At 45.3% G+C, this 18,310-nt stretch overlaps 1 protein-coding gene across 1 annotated transcript; it reads left to right on the top strand.

The window, feature by feature from the left end:
* Nucleotides 1–207: 207 nt before the first annotated feature.
* On the top strand, nucleotides 208–17,170 carry Tada1 (transcriptional adaptor 1). The gene is made up of 8 exons (XM_041662697.1): nucleotides 208–491; nucleotides 4,536–4,627; nucleotides 4,835–4,900; nucleotides 9,999–10,096; nucleotides 11,559–11,768; nucleotides 13,082–13,233; nucleotides 15,366–15,528; nucleotides 16,069–17,170. Exons 1-8 carry the CDS (start codon nucleotides 418–420, stop codon nucleotides 16,219–16,221), a joined length of 1,008 nt encoding a protein of 335 aa, XP_041518631.1. The 5' UTR covers nucleotides 208–417; the 3' UTR covers nucleotides 16,222–17,170.
* The last annotated feature ends 1,140 nt before the right edge of the window (nucleotides 17,171–18,310 follow it).

Here is an 18,310-nt window from a genome sequence, read left to right as displayed (position 1 = left end):
TTGGATACTGCACGTGCGTACTCTGCGACTGGAGCTCTTCCTTCTGGAAGGAAGGCGTGGGAATTCAGAGCTCGGCTGTCAATCAGGGCGGGGTCTGGCGGCCAAGGCCGCGGTCCCAACGCCGCCGGCGGCGGGCGGGCGGGCGTAGTTTGGGCTCGCGCCTACTAGGTGAAGCGGATCACGTGACCCGAGAGGCGGGAGTTGGTGAACGGAGTTTAACCGGGTGCTCGCCCGACCGTGAGACGGGCGGGGCCGAGAACCAAACAAAGCCAACGTCTCCCGAGCGGCTGGGGGCGGGGCCGGCCAGTCGAGTCGAGCCTGCCGGGGCCCGAGCGCAGGCCTTCCGCCGAGTTGATCTTACGGTTGCTGGTCGCTGTGGGCCGCGCGGTCTGCGGTCGGCCTGAGACGCGCGGTGCAATGGCGACCTTTGTGAGCGAGCTGGAGGCGGCCAAGAAGAACTTGAGCGAGGCGCTGGGGGACAACGTGAAACAGTAAGAGCCGCTGGGACCAGCCTCGGGGCCTGTGCGTGGGTGTGCTTCTGGCCCGGGGCTGCCGTAGTCCCTGGACCCCCTCCCCTCCCGGAGGCCCGAGGCGCCTCGCGGCCGCCGCGGCTCCCGTACGGCTCCCGACCAGGATTCGAGGCTCTGGAGGATTGCCTCCCGGGCTCGCCCGAGACCAGGGATGCCCGCGTGGGGCGGGTGCAGAGCCTGGATGCCAGGGATCCGGCGGCACTGGGGCGCGCCGGGGCGGAGAGCCGGGAAGGCTTCCTGGAGGCGGAAGCCTGCGGCGCTTCGGGGCCAGCGGGGCTGCTGGTGAGAAGCGCTTTGAGAGCGGGTTGGGAAGGGACACAGATGTCAGGGGAAGCCGGTCACCCAGCACCACAGCATCCACAGGGACGGTAGCCCAGCCGGCCGTGGGACGCCCTTTCCAGCTCTCTATATGGATTATCTGATTCTCCAAAGGGGTGTGATATCGACACAGTACCACTCGGATTTGATAGACAGGGCACCGACACCCCGAGAGGTTTGTTACTCCGCAGAAGCCAGCTGCTAAGGATGGGACCAAGGCTTCTGGTTCCGATTGTGGGATGCTTCCCGGAGGCTGTAAAGGGACCCTCAGGCGCCCTGCCAGACTGTCAGGGGTGACAGCTTAAACTGCAGCCTACCGCATCCCGAGGAAGTGCCTCAATCTTTTGGGGGACCGACAACTCTGTCAAACCCATAGTTCCTGGCGTCCATGCAGAAAAGATTGTTCAGAGACGCAGGTGAACGAGAACTGGGGTCTGCTGATGGAAAGGCTCTCAAGACAGGGCACTCAAGAGCGTAGGTTCAGGCTTCTCACTCGGCCTCCGCTTTAGTAAAAGGCTTTTAAAAAGAATAATTATTACTTGTACATTTTAAGCACCAGAGATAAAAGAGATGCCCAGGAAAAGGGTAAGACAAACCTGTATGCATTGCAGCTGGGATGGAGAGGGATCCTGGCAGTCAGGGCCCAGGGAATACTAAGTGCTACAGCTCGGGTGGAGGAGCATTCTGGCAGTCCGGGACTAGGAACAGTCCAGGTCACAGTCAGCGTAGCAATTTACAGCCCTGCTGTTGGGAAGGTTTCCTCAATGTAACAGCTCTGCTTCTGCAGGAGAGGGCTTCCCCAGCAACGTTGTTACAGCCGGTGCTTGAGTGTAACAACTCTGATCTACTTCTAGGGGAAGGTTTCCCCAGCCAAAGTCTTAAGTTTTTTTTTTCTTTTCTTTACATTTTTTGTTTTTCGAGACAGTGTTTCTCTGTAGCTTTGAAGCCTGTCCTTGGAACTAGCTCTTGTAGACCAGGCTGGCATTGAACTCACAGAGATCCTTCTGCCTCTGCCTCTGCCTCTGCCTCCCGCGTACTGGGATTAAAGGCGCGTGCTACCTCCGCCTGGCTCCCAGCCAAAGGCTTACAGCTCTGGTCCACTCTGCTCCTCCTTCTCTGGCCTCCCCAGCGAAGTTGTAACAACTCGGCTTTGTTAGGGTAAGGCTTCCCCAGTGAAAGAGTTACAGCCCCACTACACTCGGTCTCTGCTCCGGGGTAACGAAGGTCTTCACCCAAGCCTCTGTTCGAGAGATTTATTGGGAAGGAAGAACCCTAGAGAGTGGCTGCCTTTTCCAGCGTGGAAGAGGAGGAGCAGCAAACGGAACAGGTGCAGGGCTTATATAGGGCTTCTTAGGGGCGGTGTTTTCCCAAGGAGAAGAGGGATTGCTTAGTTTTCCCTGATCAGGACTTGGTTAGTTGGTCAGGGACAGAGATGACTGATTTCAGGGCCATACTGTGTTTCTTTCATTGGCCTTTTTTTTGGGGGGGGGGGGGACGGGGCATGGCATGTTTCCTTCATTGGCTCTGATTTTAAAAACTGTTTCTTTGGCACTGGTTTCAGGGTCTGGGTTCAGGGCTAAAGCATTTTTGCTGGCTCAGGTCTCAGAACCAGGGTGTGTTCTTTTACTGGCTCTGGTTTCAGGGCCAGGGTGGGTTCGTTCTTTGGCTAACTTTTTTCCCTACAATACCCAGGTGTGGGCACAGGCTTCTCAATGGAGAGTCACAGCTGTCTTAGCAAATGCATTTTGGTGGCTGTCTTTTTTTGGGGGGGGGGTATAATTTTCTTTTCCCCTTTGCTGGTGAGTCACATGGGCTTATATCTGATAAAGAAAAAAAAACAGGAGCCATTAAGGTTGCACAAGGGGTTCCTGTTGGGATGACTAGAAAAATCGCAGGCTTGCAGCTGGAAGGGAGAAGGAGGTCTTAGGCAGGTGTTGTGTTGGAGGTTTTGGTTTCAGCCAGCGAGGGGTTTTAAGCTGACTGGGGCAAGGGGTTCTTTTTCCTTCTTATGTTCTCAGTCTGATCATCCTGGCTTGAGACCTTGACACCAACCTCCACGGGCAGCCAAGTAGTATCATGGAAGGACCCTGAGGTGCAGGGAGGAAATTAAATTAAAAAGTTACTTTAGTAGGTATAAAGGACAACTTTTTGCCCTCATTAGAGTAGCTTTATGCTTTTGTAATACCGAGTGGTAAAACTTAGGCTTCAAAAGGCCTCCAGGAGAACCATCTCTTTTTCTGTACCCAGCGTGTGCTCACAAAGTTCTCGCAGTGAGGGGTCTTTCATGGTGCTAAATCTGAAGGCCATGGCTTGGGTATGATTAGCTTTAACTTTGGTTCGCTACTGTGTTTTCCAGGATCACACATGCATTGGTGACACAGTAAATTCAGGGCTGACAGGAATGTTTTGTAAGTTAGCAGTACTCACGGTCCATTTGTACAGACCAAAGCTCACTGTGATGTTGTCAAATATGGTGCTGAGTCTAAACTTCATTGATTTGTAATGGGAAATCCACAGGTCTTTGTGCCGGGCGTTAATGATGCAGTATGGAATTGTATGGGATTCTTCTTTCTTTTGAAAAACGGCCTCTTGGTTAAGCTTGTTTTACGAGCTTGTCTCTGACGTTTCCTCCTCCTAAGCAGTTTGCTGTGCGTTGTACATTGTGACCATTTAGATGTGCTCCTGGGTGTGGGTGAATGAAGCATATCCAGAGTACAGGGATGGGAACCATTTACTGTTAGCCAGAGGTCCAGATGTTTAAAACCAAGTCCTTTCTGCTTCTCATAGTCAGGGATATTTTCTTTTTGGTGAGGTGTTTAGAAACTCAGTTTTTCTGCCGATTCGATTAAAATGTGAGCTCATCTGAAGGGAAGCATGGTCCCCAGAATGGTAATAAGTACAGGTGCCCAGATGCCCCCCTCCCCCCAATAAAAGTGCACATTTAGGAATGAAGCTGCCATGCAGCTTTGAAAAGGTGACTCCAGAGAAGGGAAGGCACAGCTGTGCCTGTTGTGAGTCAGCCCCGGGCCCACACCAGCCTCCTTTTAGGGAGAAAGGATGTTTCTTGTTGGTCTTCTGCGTCTTGGGTGTGTCCATTTGCTAAGCCTGCTGTGACAAAATGCCACGGGCTTGTTGCTTAGACCACAGAAATTAATTTTCTCACGGCGCTAGAGGTTGCAAATCCGAGGCCAGGATGCTGAAGGGGAGGGTTTCTTCTGAGACTTCTGCCGCCTATCTGCAGGAGTTTGGAGTGTCTGCCCCCTTTCACAGTGCTGACTAGATTAGAAGGTGATTAGCAATCACCTTCATGGGCTCATCCTAACTCAGTTATATCTTTTTTTTTTTTTTTTTTTGATTTTTCGAGACAGGATTTCTCCGTGGCTTTTGGTTTCTGTCCTGGAACTAGCTCTTGTAGACCAGGCTGGCCTTGAACTCCCAGAGATCCGCCTGCCTCTGCCTCCCGAGTGCTGGGATTAAAGGCGTGCGCCACCACCGCCCGGCAGTTATATCTTTATAAAGGCTTCGGCCTGGGCCTGGGGCTTCCCCAGAGGAACTCTGGGAGTCTTCCCACAGCTCAGCCATTGACACTGGTTTATAAACTTCTTCCTTGGGAGTTGGAGCAGCTAGAGTGACTCCGGGGACAGAGGCAAAAAGCCTGTGGTTTTAGTGTTATTTCTCCATCTGCAGATACTGGGCCAACTTGAAGCTGTGGTTCAAGCAGAAGATCAGCAAGGAAGAGTTTGACCTTGAAGCCCACAGACTCCTCACACAGGACAACGGTAGTCCTTCATTTCTCCAAGTTTCTCCAGACTTACAATAAGTACTTTTGTTTTTGATGTGTGTAAGGTAATCTTAACAATATTAGTTTTAAAAGTTAACTATAAAGAATGGTAGAGAGTGGGGGAGCATTCAAGTATTTATAAGCTAGGCTAGAGTTTTCCTTACGTTGAAAGTACTCTGACTTGTGACAACCTTCCTTTTTTCAGTCCACTCTCACAATGATTTCCTCTTGGCCATCCTCACGCGTTGTCAGATTTTGGTTTCTACACCAGGTAAGGGAGTGGGAATATTTCCAGTGTGGCTCACTTGGCAAAGCCTGGTAGCCTTGGGACTTAGCTTCCTTCACGAGACACCACTCAGGTTCGCAAAGGAAATGTTCTCGAATTCCCCAAATTATCTTTACAGATGACTTCCCCACATTTATGACTTTTATTCCTCACTCAGCTTGTTACATTCGAGATTCCTTCAGGAAATGAAGGTGGGGGAGGGGGTGTCCAGGAGCTGAGCTCAGAGCAGAGCAGCACGGGGGAAAGTTCAGTGCTTATTTGGCACATTGTTGGTAAAGACTAAGTGTGACTGGTTGTAGGTAGAAATTGGGCTCCTTAGGTGACATCAATTGTTTATACACTTGTCCTTCAGCCAGCTGTAGTAAGGCAAAGGTTAAGTAAGTGCTTGAAAGCTTCACTTAGGATAAAGCTGTCTTAGACCTTGTTAAAAACAGAGGATCTCAGTAGTCCTCATTGTCCGCTATGTTCAGCGAGTCCGGTTTTATCCCATGCTTTTTTAGACCCAGGCCAGCTGGCCTTGGTGAGTTCCTGATAGAACATCCCCATTGTCTCAGTGTGTGGGTGCACCCCTCGCGGTCCTCATCTGCTCCTGATTTGGACCTTGAGATTTCAGTCCGGTGCTCCAATGTGGGTCTCTCATGGGTTTTTGATCCTACTGTACGTACTGGCTTTGGGGGAGCCTAGGCAGTTTGGATGCTCACCTTACTAGACCTGGATGGAGGTGGGTGGTCGTTGGACTTCCCACAGGGCAGGGAACCCTGATTGCTCTTTGGGCTGACGAGGGAGGGGGACTTGATCGGGGGAGGGGGAGGGAAATGGGAGGCGGTGGCGGGGAGGAGGCAGAAATCTTTAATAAATAATTTAAAAAAATTTAAAAAAAAAACCCAAACTGAGGATCATGGGCACTTGCTGCCTCTGTGGATTAAGTAAACTTTTTTTTTTTTTTTTGTCAAAGTGTGAGTCTATCTATCTTAAAAGTCAGCCAGGAAATGGCTGGTGTTTTGTATTATCCCTTAAGAGTTTTTGCTTTTATTGCTTTTACTTATGTGTTTGTGTGCAAAGTGAATATAGTTAGAAGTGGCATGTCCCCTTGGAGCTGGAGTTCTGGGCAGTTGTGAGTCACCCAGGTCTTCTGCAGGAGTAGTACGTGCTTTTGACTGCCAAATCAGCTCTCCAGCCCCTGTATCATACCTCTTTATCATTAGAACCAACTTGGATTATTTGTTACGGTCTAACCATCTAATTCTCTTAGAGAAGCTGTGGATGTTGAGGGTAGTGGATAGTGGTTGTTCTTCTGAAAGGTCAGCGCTGGAGATGGGGTGGCTCCCCAACCCTTTGCCACACAGTCACCACACATACTCCGTGGTTCTGTTTAACTTAAATAGAAGTGGACTTTAGCCAGATTTTTTTTTTATGTATGTCTGAAGTTGGATCATAATGGTAATCTCCTGTGCCTGAACAGAAGAGCCAACCTTGTGAGGACCGGCTCTTTCTCGGTAGACCTGTTGAGAGCGCCACACTCCCAACAGACAAGAGCAGTGGGCAGAGATAACACAGGCTGCTGGAAGCAAGGAATGGACTCAAGATTGGATTTTGTCACCAGTATAATTGATACTTGATGATTATAAGCTTTTACACTTATGAAATAGATACAGGAACAAGAAAAACAGGTGAAAGTATATGTAAAGTAGTACATTCCCTAGTGAAAATGGCATTAATAAGCGTATACTTGGCTGATTAATTAAATAAAAACAGTATTCTTGAATATATATTGATTACACAATTTTAATAATATACATTAAGTTAGATAATCTTCACAGCCACTCCTCAGGGCATTGTTGGCTTCTTTAATAGGTACAAAAATAGGCATCAGAACAAAACAAAAATCTAAAAATTTACCCAAGGCTCTGTCTATTTAAATGGTAGCCTTGGCTTAAAGCTGGTCTTCAGTGCTGTGGGAACCCCCTTTCTCTGGGCCATCTTTTCCCCTTTGTGTCCTTACCCTGCTCGCCACCTACACAGCAGCTTCTCCATTCCCTGCAGTCAGCACTTCCTGCCGGAACCTAGGATTCAGTTTTAACTGCAGGAGTAGGTTTCTTTGGGAAATCATTCAACTGTAGAACCCAGATTATACATCCCCCCTCCACCAAGTTTTACTAACCATCCCTCCAAAAACAAAACAGAACAAAGCAAAAACTCTAACCCATTAAAATGGGAATAACTGAGGCTGGGAGCTGCTCATTGGTTAAGAGCGCTGGCTGCTCTTGCAGAGTAGCAGTTTAGTTCCCAGCACCCAGTGGAGCTGACAACCATCTGCAACTCCAGTTTCAGGAGATCTGACACCCTCCCCTGGGCTCTAAGGGTACTGGGCATATTTGTGATACATACGTGAACATGCAGGTAAACATTCATACTCATAAAAATAAATAAATCTTAAAAGCACGGTATATCCCGTTACTACAATTACGAGTATTTCTTTTCTTATTCAAGGTTTGGTGGTGAGGCTTGAGAAATGGCTTGGTGGTTAAAAACACATACTACTCTTGGAGGGGACCCAGGTTTCATTCCCAGCACCCATGTCAGATGGCTTACAGCTAGCTTCCTGTAACTACAGTTCCAGGGAATCCAAAGCCCCCAGCCTCCTCAGGCACCTACAGTCATGTGTACATCACGCCCCCACCCCCCAGAGACACAAGTACATATTAAAGAAAAATTTTAAAAACTGTTTTGGAGTACTTTGAAATTACTATTTTGGAGGTATTTTTTCTAAGTGTAATACACACTCTCTCACACATACACACATGCATACACACACATGACACATGTACATTAAACACTGTTCATAGCTCTGAGAAAGTCAGCACAGACGGTTGGTAAAGGCTGCTCCTGACTAGATGCTGCATCCTAGTGCATCCCCTGCTGTGCTCTGTTCTTATGGGGAGTCGTCCATTGTCCCTCGTTGTTGCTTACACCTGTCTCTGGTCTGTCAGCTTCAGTGTCTGTCTCTTTACTACATTACCCTTGTCCTTTGAGTGTTCCTCAGCTTCTCTAGGCTTTCTGTTTAATATACTCCCGAATTCAGCGGCTTTTGTAACATTTTCTTGTTTAATGGATACATGTGTTCTCAGACTTTACTGGAGATACCACATGCATATGGGTCAGTCCTTTTACTTTCTGTCTAGAATATCTGCTCTGATTTTTAGCTGATTTGTTTTTGTTTTTAACTCATTTGCTATTATTTGGATGTGGTTTGCTCCCCATGGGTTAAGTATTGGGATCTTACATTTCAGTGTGTGGACGGTAGTGAGGTGGTGGGAAGTTCTTAGGCACTGGAATAGCCGTCTTCAGAAGCAAGATGAGATGAATGTATCTTGTACTCCTGATTATTTGTGTTTTTCTCTTTGGATGAATAATTTTGCTACATGAACTCCTGAGTTTCTTTTTGGGGAGGTGGAATAGTATGCCAAAGTTTGGCTGTGCAGCCCAGGCTGGTCTTGAACTTGGACTCTTTCTGCCTTCTCAAGTGCTGGGATCATGTGCCACCATGCCAGCTACTGCTGCTCTTGGGAGAGTAATCAGGTTGTTATAAGAACAAGCCAGATCCCTGATTATATCTTTTTGACTTTCCTACCCCTCAAAAATCTTAAGTATGTTTCTTCCATTGGCGAATATTCCACAGTACCAAATATGATCAAGTGTCTACTCAGTGCTGTCCATGTGGAGATTTTGCTGTAGAGTGAGCCAACAGAGCCAGCTGCTAGGAAGGGGTATGTGCTGAAAGCGTTGATCTAGGAAACCAGCGTCCATACTGCCTACCTTAGCAGGTACCAGACATGCTGAGTATGGCTTGAAAAATTGTCTTCATTGTCGTCCCCTGCCAGCTCACCTTCATGTTGTGTACCTGTTCTGTACCATCCCGTGCTTGTAAGTGAGCAGAGTTGCTTTGTCGGCATGGGAACTGCATCTGCACAGAAACCTGCACGTGGTTTGGTGCTTCATTGCTGTCTTCATAGTACAAGGAGTTCTACATTTTAAAAATGATTTTTTTATTTTTGAGAATTTCATACTGCATATGATGTATTTTGATTAAATCTACGCCCATGTTTTTATTTCATACTGATCTAGTCCATGGGAGTGAGGAAATGCACGCATGTGGGTAATTTTTGAACATAGACCTTGCATTAATAGTGACTTTTAGGCTTTCCAAGCCCTCCTTACTTCTGTGGGTCTGTGTTAAGCTGCCTCTGCCTATCCTTGCAGACTCACAGCCTCTCTGGCTAAGCTTTGTAAGACCTCGTTAGTCCACCTTGGGACTTGTTGAGACTTCATTTCTTTATTTCTTGTGGGTCGCCTTCCTTTACTTTTGGTTTTAGTCAGGTTTTAAAAAAGAGATATATAAATGTGTTCAGTTCACCAGCTTGGACTACAGCCCTCTAAAACATTAATTAAAAATAAAGGACTGAGCGACGGAAGCAGAAGGACCTGAATTTGGTCCTCTTGAATCCATGTCTCTAAAACATTAATTAAAAATAAAGGACTGAGCGACGGAAGCAGAAGGACCTGAATTTGGTCCTCTTGAATCCATGTCAAAGGCAGGCGTTGCAGCATCTGCCTATAATCATCTGCCTGTAATCTCCATCGGGAAGGCAAGGAAGGGAAGAGCTTGCTGGCTAGCTAGTTCAGCCAGCATCCAACTCTAGGTTCCGTGAGAGATCCCACCATAATAAATAAAGTGGAGAAGAGATTGAGGAAAATACTGGACATTCCCTCTGGCCTCTGAGTGCATGCACACATGTATGCACGAGCATGCACACAAACACCCAAGCACACACACATGCTTGAACACATTAAAAGAAAGAGTTTTGCTTTTCTCAAAAATATAGTTAGAAAACAATGTGATATGGGATTTGTCATTTTATATAAAGAGAAGATTAAGATTTGAGCTTCATTATTTAAATTTTTATTACCCAAATGGGCCATGCTTTTAATCTCCAAATGAAGAAAAAAAATGGTTGTTGTGATTTTTTTTTTTCACTCTGGCTATTGTCTTTTACAATGTGACTCTTATTTTTTTGTCTTGTAGAGGGTGCTGGATCTTTGCCCTGGACAGGGGGCTCTGCAGCCAAGCCTGGAAAACCCAAGGGCAAGAAAAAGCTTTCTTCTGTCCGTCAAAAATTTGATGTAGGTCATTCTTCAATAAGGTCCTGGCAGCTACAGTTATCAGTACTAGTGTGATAAAGCAGCTATGGCATTGGGGGTAGGGGCAGGGTTGATGAGACAGGGTTTCTCTGTGTAGACCTGGCTGTCCTGGAACTCACAGATCTGCTGGCTACTGCCTCCTAAGTTCTGGGACTAAATGCACCACCACGCCTGGCTAAGTAGCTGTGATTTTAAATATTACCAGTAGAGTTGAAGAAAAAAGATTGTAAATATATCTTTGAAATGCTTTCTTGTCAGGGTTTACAGATCAGTGTGTCATTAGCATGTCAGAGTTTCCAGTGATTGGAAGCTAGGCTTGTGTTCTCTCATCATTCGAGGCTCAGAGCAAAGGCATCTGGGAGCTTCTGGTAGGCTTCTGTTGAAATCTAGCTCCACTCTGAGCCCTTAGAGATCTACTGTATAGAGACTGTGAGGCATTTGGCTATAAAACTTGTAAACCTTTGAAATATATGTTCTTAGGTAGGAAGGGAAGTTTTCCAAAAGTTTCTCATCCAAGGCTTGCCAGGATACCTTATGTCAGTAACACTACTCAGCCTGGGGTCTTCCTGTCTCCAGAGGCTTACCTGGTTTGAAATGTGTTGGCTCTGTCACAGCTTTATACTTAGGAAATGAAAAAATGCTGGTATTGTTTTTGTAATATATACATGGAAACTGTCTCCACTGCAAAAGCAAAAGTACCAGGAACAAGTCTCCCGGTGATGGTAGAGTATGTGTATTTCACAGGGACACTGAAGTGTTGACAAGTGAACAAAGGTTAGGCTGTGTGTTAGGAATGCAAGCAGACAGTTACAATAAAGAGCTGCATCTGTCCCATAGCATTAGCTCGGAGCATTTGTCAGAGTTATCATTTGGTTTGTTAGGTTTTGTAAATCCTCACTGAAGCATTAATTATATGTCTATACTTTCAGAATCTAGTTACAATTAAACTTCTGTGATTCTCTGAATACAGTTCTGTGTCGTCTCTTCCGATTGTTATTTTTAGCATAAGGCCACCCATTTTGTCATCACCAAGGTACTGAATATAACAGTGGCTGTGGGCGTGGAGGTACACAGCTGTATGCAATCCCAGCTTTCGGGAGGCTGAGGCCTGTCTAGGTTATTAAGTATAGAAAGACTGTTTCAAAAAAGCCAAAGAAGAGTCTGATGTGTATACAGCCATTGCTTTCTTGACTCACTGTGTAATGGTTTGAATTTACAATCATTTGTATGTGATTTATTTTTTGTAACTTTGGTTTGAGCCTAGCCTTCCATGACTGAGCCATTTCTCCAGCCCACGATTCACTTTTTACTTTGAAGATTTTAATACCCTGTGGTGTAGTTTTGGTGGGCTTGCTTTGTAGGTCCCTGTTTCTGGCAGACGGGTGTTTTCTGTTTGTCCTGTTACTTGCTATTGAAGTAAATAATTTTGAGTCTCCTTATTTAGCATAGATTCCAGCCTCAGAACCCCCTCTCTGGAGCTCAGCAGTTTGTGGCAAAGGATCCCCAGGATGATGATGACTTGAAACTCTGTTCACACACGATGATGCTTCCCACACGGGGTCAGCTTGAAGGGAGGATGATCGTGACAGCCTATGAGCACGGGCTGGACAACGTCACTGAGGAAGCTGTTTCTGCTGTCGTCTATGCTGTGGAGGTGGGTTTGCTGGTGGTAATGATTTTTATGAGATGTATGTGTTTTAAAATGATACTGATAGGAAGGAACTGAATGCCACTCAGTTTCATATCTGTCGTCATTAAGAGAAACACGTCATACTTCGCAACCGAAGAATTACCTTTAGTTGACAGAGGTTTTCCAGAAAGATTCCTTGCAGCATCCGTACTTTTGCTTATCTCTTTTTAAATTTGTTTTGTCGACACACAACAATTTTTAAGCAAAAACAGAAATCAGAAATTCTAGCGGTTCAAGTCACTTGTGTTTGAGGTAGTGCTGCATTGAAAGAGTGGGCATTTGAACAGTGGATTGTTTGACCCACTATTTCTTTATCACTTAGTATTCGACAAAATGTACATTGCACTGATTCCAGACAGTACTCAAGTACTATAGGTAATTTTCTGGGTCTTATTTTCCTCATAGCCATTTCTGAGATAGTAATTGCACTAGAAACATTGAATAAGTTCTATATGAAAACCTGTATTAAATTGCACAAGGATGTCTTGATAGCAGAAGCCATACTGGTATAAGTGAAATGCTGAGTCTGCTCCTGGCTCCCCGTGCTAACATATGCTGGAAGGGTCCTATTTTCATGCTCCCCAACCAGCTCTAATGCACTTGGTTCTTCTATTTGTTTGTTTGAGACAGGGTTTCTCTGAACAACAGGTCTGGTTGCCCTGGAACTCTCCTTGTAGACCAGGCTGCCCTTGAACTCACGGAGATCCACCTGCCTCTGCCTCCTGAGTGCTGGGATTGAAGAAGGCATGTGCCACCACTCCCTACTACTTGGCTTTTCTAGAGGTGATGAGAATTGATAGACATGTACAGTATTCTCTGTTTGTAGAGCTTTTGAGAACAAAAGATTTTGGTAACCAGTGAGTACCAGATCTTAAAACTTTTGTCTCATTTTAGGTCAAATTCAAAGTTAAAGCCTTAGAAAAATTACTTTACCAAAAAATCTTTTCTGAGAAGCATCCACTTAATGCATGTGGAGCGGTAGAGAGCGCTCACCTCGCGCAGGAGGCCCCATGTGATGCTCAATGTCAGCACTGCAGCCTGTGAAATAAAACCCACCGCAAAGAAAAGCACTGCATGGGGAGCAGCCTCTTTAAAGAAGCAAAGTGAAGCTAGCACACCCTTCCTTCCCCCATGCATTGGCCTGGGCTCTTTTTCATGAGCGTTTGTCGTTCTACATAACCAAATGCAAGGACTGTTTGGAGTGGAAGGACCGCTTGGCAATGGACGTCTTATAGTTTGCTTTTGAGCAGCTCTTGCTATTTTCTTTTGTTTTTCAGAATCATCTCAAAGATATACTGACATCAGTTGTATCGAGAAGGAAAGCTTACCGGGTACGAGATGGCCATTTTAAATACGCCTTTGGTAGTAACGTGACCCCACAACCATACCTGAAGAATAGTGTGGTGGCTTATAACAACTTGGTTGAAGGGTAAGTGGCTTCTTACTCTTGTAGTGATCCTTTGCTGCTTGGTCACTGACCTTATGTGAGAGGCCACTGTAAAGAACTGGTTATTGTGTTTCTGCGAGATTTGACATCAGTGCAGTTTTTCTTAAGTTGCATACGTTATAGTGAATTATTTTAGTACCCTTTTAAAACCAGAAGCGATTGTTTGATTGTCTCTCTCTGAGTGGGATGGAGTAGTCCCTCAGGTAGTGTTTCCTGATGGTGGCCTCTGCCTGGTGAGGGGGTGGCCTGCTCATGGCCTAAAGCTGGGTTTCTGATGTTGGGAAGAGGAGGAAGAGTGGTGGATGTTTGTTGTCCATGTCTGGTGCTCATGGCTGTAGCTCAGTCGTGGTCTGCGCGCCTTCCTGCTTGTTCTCAGCAGAATGACCTCTGCCCACCATCCACTCGGCCCCCCACGGCCATCTTCAGTTCTCAGCCACCCTTTTATGAGTTGGTTCAGGTTATCTTTTTTTTTTTTTTGGATTTTCGAGACAGGGTTTCTCTGTAGCTTTTTGGTTCCTGTCCTGGAACTAGCTCTAGTCCAGGCTGGCCTTGAACTCACAGAGATCCGCCTGCCTCTGCCTCCCGAGTGCCCGGATTAAAGGCGTGCGCCAACACCGCCCGGCAGGGTTCAGGTTATCTTTATCCCACAACATTTAGTGTTAATTTTAGCCTTTTGAAAAAGAGCTCGCAGTGGTTTTCTTTGTGGTTACTGCAGTGGCTATACATCTCTAGAGACTGGCTTTCGTCTGTCTGGTGATCTGGCTAGTGGCTGACAGGAGGACAGAAGTGACAGTAAAACAAGGTCAAAGAAGGCATTGAAGGCTAGGAGTGCTGGCAGGAGCAGCAGTGGTGAGCTAACAGAGAGGACAGATACTGACTGCGGGGGAGCTGGCAGCGCGTGTAGAGGGGACGCTGTGGCCGTCCCAAGGCTGTAGAGACATGGTGACGAATGAGTGTCATTTCAAATTAGGGTCCCTGTTTAGGTTTCCATCAGTGGAGACATACCTATTTGGGATTGTTTCATATTTAAGTCATCCTCTCAGGAAAAATGAAAAAAAAAAAAGGTGGTTTCTTGTAGTGAGGTGTGCTGGGAGTTGGCGCTGATGGCTTTGCCCTGAAGCCCTCCATTCCTGTCCCAGTTCCAGAAGCTGTTGCTCTAACAGAGCTGCTCCCATCTGCTGCTCTCAGCCACAGCTGCTGCCCCACTCTTTTCTTTGCTTCCTTGTATATCCCTGGCAACTGTGTAGTTACCTCATCTGTACAGATGTAAAGCCAGGCCTGACTTCTCGGCTTGTCTTCTATTTGGCCTGTTTTGGGAAGTTAGCAAGATGTGGGTGGCGTTTTCCCCATACTCCCATTTTGCCTGCTACTTTTCTAGCTGTGTATTTTTTAAGCTTGCTATCAGTATGATTTGCCTTCTCCATAATTCTTCAGTTTCATATTCCTTCAGTTATACTGCTTTTGTTGTTGTTGTTTATATGCATGTTTTGTTTTATTTTTCCAAACTGGAAACTCTTGAGGGGAAACAAGCAGTTTGGTTCAGTACCCTGAGCTAAGTTAACCTATTAGTATTGTGGGAAGAGGGAGTAAATATGGCTGCACTATACTGTTTACTCCTGATACATGGGACCCTTTAGAAATTAAGATCATGGGGGCTGGAGAGATGGCTCAGTGGTTAAGAGCATTGCCTGCTCTTCCAAAGGTCCTGAGTTCAATTCCCGGCAACCACATGGTGGCTCACAACCATCTGGAATGAGGTCTGGTGCCCTCTTCTGGCCTGCAGTCATATACACAGACAGAATATCGTATACATAATAAATAAATAAATATTTAAAAAAGAAACTTTTAAAAAAAAGAAATTAAGATCATGGACTCTATTTATATAGTGGTGGGTTTTTGCTTAATTAAAGATATTCAGAATGAGGTGTGTTCCAGAGAGCCTCTCTATTCTTGATTTTACTTATCTCTGTTCTAGGGACTGAAAATATTTCTTTTTTTTTTTTTTTTTTGGTTTTTTGAGACAGGGTTTCTCTGTGGTTTTGGAGCCTGTCCTGGGATTAGCTCTTGTAGACCAGGCTGGTCTGAAAATATTTATTTAAAAACTTCTTTTCTAGCCCTCCAGCCTTTTCTGCTCCCTGTGCCAGTCAGAATCCAGCTTCTCAGCCACACCCTGACGATGCTGAACAGCAGGCGGCGTTCCTGTTGGCATGCTCTGGGGACACTCTACCTGCGTCCTTACCTCCAGTGAACATGTACGACCTTTTTGAAGCTCTGCAGGTATTTCTTGGCTCCTGGTTTACCTAGATTTATCGACACATTACTGACTAATGACTCTACAAAGATGCTAGCTTTCCCACTTTACTTGTTTTTATGCTCTATAGTAGAAACCTCATTTCAAAATCCCAACCCCGTAGTCCTCCTAAATTATCTCTCATCTTTTACCTTACTAAAACAAATATCTCATTCCCATAGTTCTTTTTTTTAATTTTAAAATTTAAATTGCCATTTTGTGTGTGCACGTGGGTGCAAGGTGTCATGGCTTGTGTGTGGTCAGAGGCCAGCTTTTTGGGTCATTTCTTTCCCTCCACCTGTGCTGGACTCATGTCGTCAGGCTTGCCTGGTGATTCCCTTCTCCCTGCTGAGTGACCCCCAGAACCATCTAGTTTTGTTATCTGACGAGGGATTCACCATGTTCTGATTTAAAGTTTATAGGGTACCCAAGTCATGAGAAGTTTTTAAAAATACAGGTTATACTTCTGAATGCTGGAAAAATAAGTCTATTGAAGTGTAATAGAAACGGTGATTTTGAACTCTCAGGTGCACAGGGAAGTCATTCCTACACATACTGTGTATGCCCTTAACATCGAGAGGATCGTCATGAAACTCTGGCACCCCAGTCACGAAGAGCTACAACAAGACAAAGTCCATCGCCAGCGCTTGGCAGCCAAAGAAGGACTTTTGCTCTGCTAAATCAGGGATGGAAGATTTAGGACCATCACTAAATTAATTGGTTGCTGAAAATTGCAAGCTTTTGACTCCACATTTCAAAACTGAAGTGTATAATGTATGTGTGACCTTTCCTATGGAAATGTGATGTTGAGTGCATTTTGTGTTGCTACTGTGAAGCTATTAATAGATGCCTGACTGAGGATGACCTGGGTGTCTGTGTCCCCAGGCATAGGAGCAGCCATTCTTCTGTACCTGAATAGGGAGACTGAGGCAACTCAGGTGTAGTGTCTCTGGTCAATGGTAAGGTAGGTGACATGCTAAAATAAAGATGCTGTTTGTAGCACAGTCCCTATGGTTAGGGGGGCTGCATGTTCAGTGATGTATGTGCTGTATCTGACAGTGAAAAAATCTGCTTTCCCTGAAGAACTATACTCTGCATATTGGTGGAATAACCTAATGTTAGTCAGAATCTCCTTTAGTGACTAGTTAGCAGCTAGGGAAGTTCCCAGGCAACCCACTGTTTTCACCCCAGAGAACAGGATTTGGATTTGTGGTGGTTTTTGTTGTTGTTGTTTTTTTTTCCCTTTTAATACTCTAGTCCAATTCTTAGAATGCAGTTTTCCTTGTAATTCAGTTGTTTTAGCTTTAGTGTGTCTAAAGGCTGGTGGACAAGCCTGTTAACCCTTTAGAAATGTTTTCATGAAATCTTACAAACTGCTGATTTTCATATTTCTACAAAATGTTTTACTCTTTCAAGTGGTACTATGATCTTACATTTGACAGTGTTACTGGTAACCAACTTGTTTTAAAGCGATGTTACTTTTCATTCATGTAGTATTGATGGATAAATTAGATGTACAGATGGGTTATCAGAGACCTAAGCAGTAGATACATGTATTTTTGTGTGTTCCTATATCTGGATCTGTGGATTTGATTTTGTATTTTAAATATGACAAATAAACATTTTGGGAGAAAACCTTTCTGTTTATTCAAATAAGCAGATATGTGCTATATAATCTTATGCTGGTTTTTTGAGACATGCTCTGTAGATCAGGCTAGCCTTGATCCACCTGCCTCTGCCTCCCAAGTGCTCAAGTTAAAAGCTGTGCCACCACTGCCCAGGCAGGTAAGGAATATTATCTTTCATAGAAACAGGAAAAGTCCAGTCATATGATATCTTGGTTCAAACTTTAAAAGAATATTATTAGGCAACCGACAAGGCAGGTTCCCATTAAGGTATGCATTTAGTGGTATGTGGCCTAAGATTTAAAAAAAAAAAATCAACAGCTTAAGTTGTTCTTGGTACAAACCTTTTCAAGTGTTAGGTGGGTGATACTCAAGGACTTTTAGGGGTTGAAAGGGTTTGGAGTGATAGGTACACACTTAGTGGGCTTGTTTTGAACTGCTGCTCTGTGAAGGGCTCATGCTGCCTAGTGGGTGGTGTGTGTCTGGAAGGGAGGACTCCAAAGGGTTCTGTGTAGCGGAGGAGGGTCTAAGCTGTAGACTGTTCACTGTGTTAGGCCCTGGCCTTCACTTGGTCACTAACCAGTGGGACCACAACCTCCAGAATCAATGCAATGATTTTACCTTAATTATTTTGAGGTCTACACTCACATCTGTCTTCCATGCCAGTTGTCAAGGGATTTTCTGAAGTGGGGGATAGGCTTGGTGGTAAGGCTAGGACATAAGAATAATTAGGATATTCAAGAGTTTCTACAAAAGATTGCAAACCAAAGGCTGGCTCCTTTTGATACCTCTGCCAGTCACGAGTCTATGTGCAGTCTCCTATAATTAAGAAATTATGAACATATATTGTCAAGGATCACTTAGGAAAAATCCTTGGAAGAAGCAAGCTGTTAGAAACGGAGTAGTTATCTCTACCTTGAGGTTTGCAGTCGTGTTTAGCCACAGTGTGACTTCTACAAGTCTGCCTTGCTTGCTTGTGGATCAGGCACACATAGTAGCACTCCAGCACTGCTGTCACCCCTGCTGTGACCGAGTCCACCCAACACTCCATTGCCTAATAGCACAGTAAAGGCCCGTGAATGATGCTCTCACTTGAGAAATTTATGAAAAGGCGATTTCTGTCCATCAACTTGTTAGCACATTT

The sequence above is a fragment of the Microtus oregoni genome, unplaced genomic scaffold, assembly GCF_018167655.1.
Source record: "Microtus oregoni isolate MIOR12 unplaced genomic scaffold, Mior012 000013F_ref0000133, whole genome shotgun sequence".
Classification (NCBI taxonomy): Eukaryota; Metazoa; Chordata; class Mammalia; order Rodentia; family Cricetidae; genus Microtus; species Microtus oregoni.
The sequence above is the reverse complement of the archived record's forward strand: the minus strand, read 5'-3'. Positions and strand labels throughout refer to the sequence as shown.

Coding starts and splice junctions, on each gene's coding strand:
- Tada1 (XM_041662697.1), top strand. CDS start 418: ATGGCGACCTTTGTGAGCGAGCTGGAGGCGGCCAAGAAGAACTTGAGC. Junction 492..4,535: donor CTGGGGGACAACGTGAAACA/GTAAGAGCCGCT, acceptor CTCCATCTGCAG/ATACTGGGCCAACTTGAAGC. Junction 15,529..16,068: donor ACCTTTTTGAAGCTCTGCAG/GTATTTCTTGGC, acceptor TTGAACTCTCAG/GTGCACAGGGAAGTCATTCC.